The following is a 12068-nucleotide window of genomic DNA, read 5'->3' as shown; positions in this document are numbered from 1 at the left end:
AGAGTGAAGGGCTGAATTTGGACCAGCTGTGGTGACTGGTAGGTGGGGACCCATGTGACCCAACTGGTGAGGGTTCTTAAGGCAACTTCCCTGCCTTAAGCTTTCACCATTGGCATCCTTTTGCAGTGAGAGCTCAATGAGGCATCTCTCTCTCTCTTTTTTTCGAGGTAAGGTCTCTTTCTAGCCCAGGCTGGAATTCACTCTGTAGTCTCAGGGTGGCCTCGAACTCACAGAGATCCTCCTACCTCCATCTCCAGAGTGCTGGGATTAAAGGTATGCACCACCACACCTGGTGGCATCATTTTTCACTGAGACAGGAAAGGCCCTTGCCCTTGTTAAAATTAAAAAAAAAAAAGTGTGGGGGGCACTGGCCTAGGGAGATCGTACTTTCTTAGTTTGCATGCCCAGTTTTGATTCCTCAATACCCATGTGAAGCCACACTTACAAAGTGGTACATGTGTCTGGAAGGTTTTTTTGCAGTGGCAAGAGGCCCTGGCATGTCTGTTCTTTCTCTCAAGTAAGTAAGTAAATAAACAGTCACTGGTGATGTAGCTCAGTTGGTAGAGTGCTTATCAAGCATGGACAAAGTCTTAGGTTCGATCCCTAGCACTGCATAAAACTTCTGGTGTGGAGGTAAATACCTGCAATCCCAGGCACGAGAATCAGAAGTTCACAACTGGAGCTGCGGAGATGGCTCAGCAGATAAAGGCACTTATTGCAAAACTTGCTGGCCTGAGTTCAATTCCCCAGTACCTACATAAAGCCAGATGCACAGAGTGGTACATGCATCTGGGCTTCATTTGAAGTGGCAAGAAACCCTGAAATGTTTATCTGTCTGACTCTCTCTCTCCTCATAAATAAATAAATAAGTAAAGATAGATTAAAAATACAGGGTTGGAGAGATGGCTTAGCCGTTAAGGCGCTTGCCTGTAAAGCCAAAGGACCCAGGTTCAAATCCAAAGTAACCATGTAAAGCCAGACGCACAAGGTAGAGCATGCATCTGGAATTTGTTTGCAGAGGATAGAGGGCCTGGCACACCTGTTTTCTCTCTCTCTCTCTCTCTCTCTCTCAAATAAATAAATAAAATATTTTAAAAAATTTTAAATATGTATGTGTGTGTGTGTGTGTGTACACACACACACACATATATGGAGAGAGAGAGAGTCACTGTCAACTATTATCACTATTATCTGCAACAGTGTGGAGGTGTTGAGCTTCTGGCTTGCTTTTCATACCATGGGGATGGAAGATGTCCTTATCCTACCATAAAGGTCCAGCCATGGAGTCACCCTCCTTAGCCAGAGGTTGTCTGTGGTGCTCTGGGTACTCCCTATAGTCAGAGAGTGACTGGACACTCCTGGGATAAGCCTTGAACAAATGTCATCCTGAGCCTTGACATCTTCATGCACAAACTGGCTTATAGTATTATGTTTGGTATGTATCCTGGATTCCATTCCATTCCTTTATCACTTCATGAAATGGCCATACTACCTGATTAAAAAGAAACCAACCTTAGCCAGACATGGTGACACACGTCATTAATTCTGGCACTTGGGAGGCAGAGGTAAGAGGATTGCCATAAGTTCAAGGCCACCCTGCGACTACAGAGTAAATTCCAGGTTAGCCAGCCTGGGCTAGAGCAAGACTCTCCAAAAAAGAAAGAAAGAGAAAGCAAGCAAGCAAGCTTAAACCACATTGGTTTTTTTGTCTTCTCAAGTTCTGGCGACCTTATTTCCTCTCGACATCATTGTTGCTCCCCACCCCCACCCTCTGGCCTAGAAGCTGCCTGTTAGGAGTCTCACCAACAGACTTGCTTGGCCTCTGGTGTCTAGCTGAGGTCAGCTGACAGGAGCCCAAGGGTGGGAGGAGAGGGGGGTTATCTTCATTTTTCTGTCGCCCTCTTATACCCAACTTGCCCCTTCACATAGAGCTCCCAGACCTTTAAAGATACACCCCCAGGGGGCTGTGGAGATGGCTTAGTGCAGAAAGCACTTACTACCCGACTCTGAGTTCCCGAGTTTGAATCCTCAGACCCCAAGTAAAACCCAGAAGCCGTGTGGGTTTCTGTAATCCCATCATGGATATGGCGAGAAGGGAGGCAGAGCGGGGAATTCCCTGGACGCTCATGAACCAAGATGTGAGTGAGAGGCTCTATGTCAAATGAGGTGGAAGATAAGGACCAGCCCCCACAAAGTCTGCTGACCTCCACATGCCATTGCTCACACACGCAAACACGTTCATACACACAAACATGATCACACACACTAAAGACATTTTATTTTATTTATCTGTTTTTTCTGAGGTAGGGTCTCACTCTAGCCCAGGCTGACCTGGAATTCACTATGTAGTCTCAGGGTGGCCTCCCTAGTGCTGGGATTAAAGGCATATGCCACCCCTCCCGGCACTAAAGGCATTTTAAAAAGTTAGACTCTTTAGAAAACACTGCTCTGGGGCTGGAGAGGTGGCTTAGTGATTAAGGTGCTTGCCTACGAAGCCTAATGACCCAGGTTTGAGTCCCCAGGACCCACGTAAGCCTGATGCACAAGGTGGCACATGCATCTGGAGTTCATTTGTAGTGGCTGGAGGCCCTGCCATACCCATTCTCTTTCTCTCACTCAATAAATAAATTATATATATATAAAGAAAACACTGCTCTGAGTGTTTTGCAAACACCTTAGATTCTAAGCTGAAAAGAAGGTAAATAACCTTGTCCTGTTCTTTTTTTTTTTTTATTTTTTTTTTTTAAATTTATTTGAGAGCGACAGACACAGAGAGAAAGACAGATAGAGGGAGAGAGAGAGAATGGGCGCGCCAGGGCTTCCAGCCTCTGCAAACGAACTCCAGACGCATGCGCCCCCTTGTGCATCTGGCTAACGTGGGACCTGGGGAACCGAGCCTCGAACCGGGGTCCTTAGGCTTCACAGGCAAGCGCTTAACCGCTAAGCCATCTCTCCAGCCCTCCTGTTCTTATCATAACCCAGCACAACTGTGCCACTGAGTTCCATTTTGGGTCAATCTGATACAAGACCAAACCATGAGAAAAAAAACACCTCTGAATAAACAACTTTCTGTTCTACATCTGTACTTCCTTATCACTGATTTATCACTAAGAGATTTTCTGTTTGTGCCCCCAAATCATGTAACCTTAGAAACTTGGAATCCACCATTAGTGTAAAGAATTCAAGGTGATGTCAGATTGTCATACTCTCTATAAAAACTCTGATCGATCAGAGCTCAGGACTTAGGCTTTGGAAGTTCTTCCCCTAAGTTTATGTCAACACGAGTACATTTTCTGATTCCCCACTCTAAAAATAAAGAATAAAGAAAGAAAGAGGGCTGGAGAAATGCCTTAGGTGTTAAGGCATTTGCCTGTGAAGGCAAAGAACCCAGGTTCAATTGCCCAGGACCCACATAAGCCAGATGCACAAGGGGCACATGCATCTGGAGTTCATTTGCAGTGGCTAGAAGCCTTGGCATGCCCATTCTTTCTCTGTTTCTCTGCATGCAAATAAATAAATAATTTTTTTTAAAAGAAAACAAGCAAGCTCTGACCCTGCTCAGTGTGCACTGTTTCCTGCAGGCTGCACTGGTCCAACCGTAGGATCCCTGCCTAGATTTTATAAACAGGCTTGGGTTTACTGCCTTGAATACTGTTCTGGTGGCCAGTAGATCTGGATTTAAATCCCATCTGTCACTGTCTTATTGTGTGACCTTGAATTTCCCCTCTTGGAGACTCAGTTTTCTTTTCTGCCAAATGGGTAGCTCCAATGAGGTCATTCTGGATACCATTTTCGAGTACCGGGGCTGTAAGAGGCTTTCCATCAGGTAGCCCAAGCGAAGACTGGCGGTTCTGGGATGGGAGGCTGCATGTGGAAGGCTCACAGGTCCCTTGTTGTCTCCTGACAGATGATAGCACGGCCCCCCCAGCTCCTTTTGAACACCGGGTGGTGAGTGTCAAGGACACCCTGATCTCAGCTGGTTACACAGTGTCCCAGCATGAAGTCCTGGGAGGGTAGGTGTACCCCTGCCCTGTGAGGGGCAGGGACTGGAGCAGTGGGGCAAAACGGGAAAATAAATGGGAGCATCCCTAGGGAGCAGGATAGCCCCATGCGTGAGCGAAAAGAAGAATCGGAGGCCTGCACTGTGGACCATGGGATGCACCTCCCAGAGATGGCAGGAGGGCTGGCAGGGGCATGGTGGGCAAGATGTCCTCTAGGGTGCATGCCAGTGCATGTGGTGTGGAGTGTGGGCGAGGGGGTCTTCCCTGAGGTGTAGGATAGCCCATGTGTAGTCGGGTGAAGGGGGGTTCTTCTTAGAGTATAGGCCAGACTACACGGTATGAGTGGTGAAGAAGTTATCTTCTAGGTTTTGGGAAACGCCACAGATAGTGAAGGATGAGTAGGATAATACTTTGTGGTGGAAATGGGTCACATGATATGCGTACGGCAGAGGGGAGAAGTGCCCCCTCCCCAGCATGCAGTGGGCTTCTCACACTCTCAGCCTTTGGTGTCCCTGTGTCTCCGTAGGGGCAGGTTTGGCCAGGTCCACAGGTGCATAGAGAGATCTACAAGCCTCATATTGGCAGCCAAGATCATCAAAGTGAAGAGCTCCAAGGACCGGGTGAGGCATCAGCCCCAGGCCAGCCAGATCCTTCTTGCTAAGATCCAGACTCCTTGACCTCCTTCACAGACCCCCTAGCCGAGCCCCCACTGCCCCTGAGCTCTCCACTCTGCACAGGGAACTCCATTCCTTTCCTGCCTCTTTGCCATGACAACCACACTGCATTCAGTAGGTGACCTTACTCTCCTGAGCTTCGTATGTGGGTATCGCGGCCACACTCTACCAGCATGCTTTCAGGACCCTAGACCTCAAGGCCTTTTCTTTCTTGAGCCTCTGGTTTCCTCTCTGTGAGATGGGTGGGATAAACCAAGGTTCTTTCTGTTGCAACAATGTAGTTTGAGAAGCATAAGGTGTGTGTGTGTGTGTGTGTGTGTATGCATGCGCACGTGTGTTGAGAGAGATAGCTGGCTCCTCTTCCTGACCTGTTTTCTTGGAAACCCTCTTGCCTCTGGTTCCATAAGGAGGATGTGAAGAACGAGATCAACATCATGAACCAGCTCAGCCACGTGAACTTGATCCAGCTCTATGATGCCTTTGAGAGCAAGAATAGCTTCACCCTCATCATGGAGTAGTGAGTATCTCAGAGGAGAGGCAGTGGCTTCTCCTCAGGCTGGGGATGAGCTCTACCAAAAGTGGAAAGACACTGGACGTAGGGGTGTAGCTCGGTGGTAGAGTGGTTGCCTAATATGTGTGAGGCCCTGGGTTCAATCCCCAGTACCACAAAAATAAACAAAAACTTTAGTTTCACATGTAGTCTAATTTACCCATTTAGGCTTCTTTTTTTTTTTTAAGTTTTTTGTTCATTTTTATTTATTTATTTGAGAGTGACAGAGAGAGAAAGAGGCAGAGAGAGAGAGAGAGAGAGAGGGAGGGAGAATGGGTGCACCAGGGCCTCCAGTCACTGCAAACGAACTCCAGACATATGCGCCCCCTTGTGCATCTGGCTAACGTGGGCCCTGGAGAATCGAGCCTTGAACCAGGGTCCTGAGGCTTCACAGGCAAGTGCTTAACCGCTAAGCCATCTCTCCAGCCCTAGGCTTCTTTTATTTTATTATTCTAGAGAGATCAAGAGAGAGGGAAAGAGAGAGAGAGAGAATTAGCACCTCAGGGCCTCAGCCAGTGCAATCGAACTCCAGATACTTGCACCACCTAGTGGGCACGTGCGACATTGCGCTTGCCTCACCTTTGTGTATCCGGCTCAGGTGGGATCTGGAGAGTTGAAAACATGGGTCCATAGGCTTTGCAGGCAAGCACCTGAACTGCTAAGCCATCTCTCCAGCCCTCTTTTTTTTTAATTTTTAATTTATGCATTACTTTGGCTTTTTTGATACAGGACTTCAGGTAGCTTAGGTTGACCTTGAACTTGCTACTTAGCTGAAGAGGATCTTGAACTCTTGTCTTCCTGCCTCTACCTCCAAAGTGCTGGGAGTAAGGATAGGCGTGGGCCACCACACCTGCTTTCATTTAGGGTTCTTTGCATGTAGGCACTAGTTATCCTCCAGCAAGTGAGTTTGCAACCCTGATCTAGATTATCCAGAGTGTGAATTATCAGCAAGGAAAACCATCCCAGACCTTGCGCTGTAGCAAAAGTCCCAACTAAACCTCAGCTGGCAGTGGCAGCAGCCCTGTGTCACCAGCCATGGTTCCCAGAGGGGTCTATCCAACCATGGGTTTACCTGGGCAGGCCACTTTTGGCCCTGTGCTCCGTCTAGTGCCTTCCCCTCTTTCCTCTGGCAGCGTGGATGGGGGGGAACTCTTCGACCGGATCACCGATGAGAAGTACCACCTGACGGAACTGGATGTCATCTTGTTCACCAGGCAGATCTGTGAGGGCGTGCATTACCTCCACCAGCACTACATCCTGCACCTGGACCTCAAGGTCAGTTCTGTCCTTGGCCTGTGGCAGTTGTCCCCAGCTTCTGGTGCACTCTCGCCAAGAGCTCTGACAGAGGACAGTCCTGCCTTCCCTTCCCGGCTGTCATTTCCTCGTTCTGGAGGCTGGAGCAGGCTTGCCATGCTGCCTCTCTAAGTCCGTGTTCTTCTTCTTGTGACTTAAGGATAATTAGGCCTCTTTAATTGCCATTTGAAAATTAAGTGACCAGGATCTTTTTCTTTATAAATGTCTTTTAAAGTTTTAGAAGCTGGGCATGTTGGCACACGCCTTTCATCCCAGTCCTCAGGAGGCAGAGGTAGGAGGATCACCGTGAGTTCAAGGCCACCCTGAGAAAGTTCAGAAAGGAACATATGCGAATAACAAACACAGGAAATGCAGATACACAGTAGAAGTCCTTCCTACCCAGTCTCCGTGAGGTCATCTATATGAGTGACTGGACACTGTACAGAAACTTACACAAAGTGGGGAAAGTGGGAGTCACTCAATGCATCTTTTTTTTTTTCAATTTTTCAAGATAGGGTGGATTTTATCGTATGGCCATAATTTATATTTTAACAATGTTACAGACTTTTTCTCGTTTCCTTTTACTTTTTTACTGTGGCTACTAAACAGTTTAAAACCGCATTTCCATTGGGCAGTGTTTTCTGGACCTTATATAAAGAGGCTTTTACACACCTTCCCTATACTAATCTGGTGAATTGTATAGCTTCATCATAACATTAATATTACATTATTAAACTTATTTATTAAAGTAATATTACATTATTAAAATTAATATCTGAGATTTGCTTTGGAAGCTGTAAAGTCTATCTTGCATATTATGTAATTTTATCCTCAAACCCTCCAAGTAAGTGGTGGTTGTTATCATTTTAAAGACTGAGACACTGAGGTTTGGGAATTGGAATGGCCTCATCTAGGGCTGCAGAACCAGGAAATGGACCCCAGATCTCCAGGGTTTGCTTTTTGTCATTTTGTTTTGTTTCTTTTTTTAATTAATCAAACAGCTTGGCATGGTAGAACACACCTTTTAAAAAATATTTTTATTTGTTTGAGAGCGACAGAGAGAGAAAAAGAATGGGCACACCAAGGCATCCAGCCACTGCAAACAAACTCCAGACACATGCGCCCCCTTGTGCATCTGGCTAATGTGGGTCCTGGGAAATCGAGCCTCGAACCAGGGTCCTTAGGCTTCACAGGCAAGCGCTTAACCGCTAAGCCATCTCTCTAGCCCTTGTTTTTGTTTTTTGAGGTAGGGTCTTGCTCTAGCCCAGGCAGATCTAGAATTCACTATGCAGTCTCAGACTGGCCTCAAACTCACAGTGACCCTTCTACCTCTGCCTCCTGAGTGCTGGGATTAAAAGCATGTGCTACCACACCCGGCCTCCAGGTATTTTCTATCATAAATTATCTAAATTGTCAACACTTATTTTTTAATATGTTTATTTATTTGCAAGCAGAGAGAAAGAATGAGTATGAGAGAGAATGGGCATGCCAGGGCCACCTGCCGCTGCAAACAAACTCCAGACACATGTGCCACTATGTGCATCTGGCTTTACATGGGTACTGGGAAATTGAAATTGAACCAGGACTGGCAGGTTTTGCAAGCAAGCACTTTCAACTGCTGAGCGATGTCCCCAGCCCCAAACTGTCAACATTTAAAACCATTAGATGTTCACTACATATATATATAATATTAATATATTAATTAATTAATATATTACCTCTGCCTCCTGAGGGCTGGGATTAATATATATCCAATGTTTTTAATATTGTTATATATAATATATAATAAATACATATTATATATAATAAATATATATTATATATTTATATATAATTATATAATATATATTATTATAAAATATATATTGTATATAATATAATGTATATATATAAATATATATATTATATATATATTCATACGCACACACATATATATATATTTTTTCAAGGTAGGGTCTCCTTCTAGCTCAGGCTTACCTCAAATGATGTTACTATGTAGTCTCAGGGTGACCTTGAACTCACAGCAATCCTCCTACTTCTGCCTCCCAGATGCTGGGATTAAAGGTGCGCATCACCTTGCCCAGCTAAGATTTATTTATTGTTTGTTTGTTTGTTTGTTTTGTTTTTCGAGGTAGGGTCTCAATCTGGTACAGGCTGACCTGGAATTAACTATGTAGTCTCTGGCCTTGAACTCATGCGATCCTCCTATCTCTGCCTCTCTGAGTGCTGGGATTAAAGGTGTGCACAACCATGCCAGGCAAGATTTAATTTTTTTTTATAATTTTTATTTATTTACTTATTTGAGAGTGACAGACACAGAGAGAAAGACAGATAGAGGGAGAGAGAGAATGGGCGCGCCAGGGCTTCCAGCCTCTGCAAACGAACTCCAGACGCGTGCGCCCCCTTGTGCATCTAGCTAACGTGGGACCTGGGGAACCGAGCCTCGAACCGGGGTCCTTAGGCTTCACAGGCAAGCGCTTAACCGCTAAGCCATCTCTCCAGCCCAAGATTTAATTTTTAAAAAACTTTTTATTGACAGCTTCTCTAAGTACAGACAATAAACCATGATAATTCCCTCCCTTCAGTCCCATTCTGCTCCTCTCAATTCAAACAACTCACTGGAAGGTAGTATCCCAACCCTGGCATTGAAATTTTTCTACTAACAATCTATGGCTTCTGGGTGAACCATTATCCAAAGAAGTAAGTTTCTATATGGCTTATTCAGGATATCTTAAATTTTGATTAACCCTCTCCCAACCCTTCCTTTACTGAATCTCTTCCCCTGATCTCACCTGGGCCAATACACCCCCAGCAATCTGTTCTTCTACTTACATATATACAAAAATGCCCTCCCCTTGAGTCCTGCCCTCCCTCCCTTATACCCCTTTCTAGCTTACTGGCCTCTGCTACTGACTTTTACTCTGACTCACATACAAATCTAAACATTCCAGGTTAAGATTCACATATGAGAGAAAACATGCTGAATTTAACTTTCTGGGCCTGGGTTATTACCTCATTTGGTATTATCTTTTCCATATTCATCCATTTCCCTACAAATTTCATAACTTTATTTTTTCTTTACTGCTGAGTAGAACTCCATTGTATAAATGTACCGTATCTTCATTATCCACTTGTCAGTTGAAGGACATCTAGGCTGGTTCCATTTCTTAGCTATTGTGAATAGAGCTGCAATAAACATGGATGTGCAAATATCTCTAAGGTAGTGAGATGAGCTCTTGGAATATATGCCTAGGAGTGCTATCATTGGGTCATATGGTAGATCTATTTTTAGCTGTCTCAGGAACCTCCACACTGATTTCCACAATGGCTGTATCAGAATTACATTCCCACCAACAGTGTAGAATTCCTCTTTTTTCTGTATCCTCGCCAGCATTTATTGTCATTGTTTTCTTGATGACAACCGTTCTGACAGGAGTGAGATGGAATCTCAAAGTAGCTTTAATTTGTATTTCTCTCATGGCTAAGGATGTAGGACATGTATTTAGATGTTTATAAGCCATCTGTATTTCTTCTTTTGATAAATATTTAGTTCTATAGCCCATTTTTGATTGAATTATTTGACTTCTTATTATTTAGTTTTTTAAAAAAATATTTTAGTTGTTTGACAGAAAGAGACCGGGACAGAGAAAGAGAGGGACAGAATGGGTACACCAGAGCCTCCGGCCACTGCAAACAAATTCCAGATGCATGTGCCCCTTGTGCATCTGGTTTATGTGCGTGCTCCTGGGGGAATTGAACTGGGATCCTTTGGTTTTGCAGGCAAGTGCCTTAACTGCTAAGCCATCTGTTCAGCCCCACTATTTGTTTTGTTGAGGGTTTTGTATATCCTAGATACTAGTCCTTTGTCAGGTGTATAGCTGGCAAAGATTTTCTCCCATTCTGTAGGTTGCCTCTTTGCCCTATTCACAGTGTCCTTTGCTGTATTAAAGCTTTTTAATGGCATGAGGTCCCAATGGTTGATTTCTAATTTCTAGTTCCCTTGTTTTTATTTTTGTTTTGGTCTTTTTGTGATTTTTTTGTGCTGAGGACTGAACCCAGGGCCTTATGCTTGATAAGCAAGCACTCATCCACTGAGCTTAATCTCCAACCCCTACATTTCTAATTTCTGCTGAGGACTGAGAAACTCTGACAACTGTGTTAGCCTCCTACTTGGTAAGCAGCAGCTGGCACTGAGAAGTGAGTGTCCTTTATAGAGGGGAAAAGTCTTCTACTTCCCCAGAGCTTTCATTGATGCACTTCATTTGGTTCCATTATATATCTAACCTCACCGGTCTGCCCTGAGCCACTCCCCTTCCTTAGAGGCTGGGGAAACCGAAGCTTATGAACATGTGGTCGTGGGAGCTGCAGGCCTCCTATATTGGTTTCCTCACTGGTTGTGACCAAGTGCCTGACAAGAAGCAACTTGAATAAAGAAGGGCTTGTTTCAGCTTACAGCTCCAGGGGTACAGTCCGTCATCCCAGGGAAGGCGTGGCGCCAGGAGCAGGCTGAGTGCGCCTCACCCATAACTGGGAAGCAGAGAGAACACAGATAATTGGGCTGGGCTATAAGTCTCACCCTGAGTGACCCACTTCCTCTAGCAAGGTTCCACATCTTAAGGGCCCCCAAACCTTCCCCAACAGTGCCCCCAGCTGGGGGACTAAGTGTGCAAACGTATGAGCCTATGGGGGTCATTTCACATTCAAGCTACAGCATTCCACTCCTGACTCCCATAGGCTCATGGCCAGTTCATGATGCAAAATGTATTCAGTCCAATTTTTCAAAAATCCCCATATTCTTTACTTAATTTATTTATTTGAGAGAAAGAGGGAGAGAGAGAGAAAAAAAAAATGGGCATGCCAGGGCCTCCAGCGATTGCAAATGAACTCCAGATGCATGCACCCCCCGCACCTTGTGCATCTGACTTATGTGGGTCCTGGGGAATTGAACCAGGATTCTTTGGTTTTGGAGGCAAATTCCTTAACCACTAAGCCATCTCTCCAGCCCCCAAATCCCCATATTCTTTAACAGTGTCAATACTGTTCGAAATTTTGAAGTCTCTTCTGATATTAAAGACAGTCTCTTAACTGTGAACACCTTTATAAAACCTTAACACAGGTTACATACTTCCAACACATAATAGCACACAGTAAATATTCCCATTCTAAAAGGGAGAAATGTGGGCACAGCACAGAAGTATTGGACTAAAGCAAAACTGAACTCCACTAGGGAAAATGCCAGATCCTGAAGAATATCTGGGACTCTTGATGGAATGAATTGTCTGGACCCCAAAAATCTTGGATAAATCTGCTCTTCCAGTTCTGCTGCCTGGAGGATGCATAGTCTCTCTTTTGGGTTGGGTCCACTCCTAGCCTGTATCTTTACTTGGCAAGCATCCCATGGTCCTGGTATTTTCAATACCCTGGGGTTTCCACTGAAAATTAGACTTATTCTTTACCACTTCACACAACGGCCTCTCAGGGGCTTCTCATAGGGAATCCAACCCTGCTGTACATTGCCAACCCTCAGCAGATCTTTGAAACTGTGGAGAA

General features: G+C 45.0%; 1 protein-coding gene across 1 annotated transcript in view; it reads left to right on the top strand.

The window, feature by feature from the left end:
- The window catches only part of Mylk3 (myosin light chain kinase 3), a 41355-nt gene that overhangs the window by 18295 nt on the left and 10992 nt on the right, over positions 1-12068 (top strand). Inside the window, exons 5-8 of the mRNA XM_004664787.3 lie at positions 3908-4013; positions 4528-4621; positions 5083-5192; positions 6359-6500. Of these exons, the coding sequence (XP_004664844.3) occupies positions 3908-4013; positions 4528-4621; positions 5083-5192; positions 6359-6500 (452 nt within the window). The remainder of the gene's footprint in view (positions 1-3907; positions 4014-4527; positions 4622-5082; positions 5193-6358; positions 6501-12068) is intronic.

The sequence above is a fragment of the Jaculus jaculus genome, chromosome 1, assembly GCF_020740685.1.
Source record: "Jaculus jaculus isolate mJacJac1 chromosome 1, mJacJac1.mat.Y.cur, whole genome shotgun sequence".
NCBI lineage: Eukaryota > Metazoa > Chordata > Mammalia > Rodentia > Dipodidae > Jaculus > Jaculus jaculus.
The sequence above is the reverse complement of the archived record's forward strand: the minus strand, read 5'-3'. Positions and strand labels throughout refer to the sequence as shown.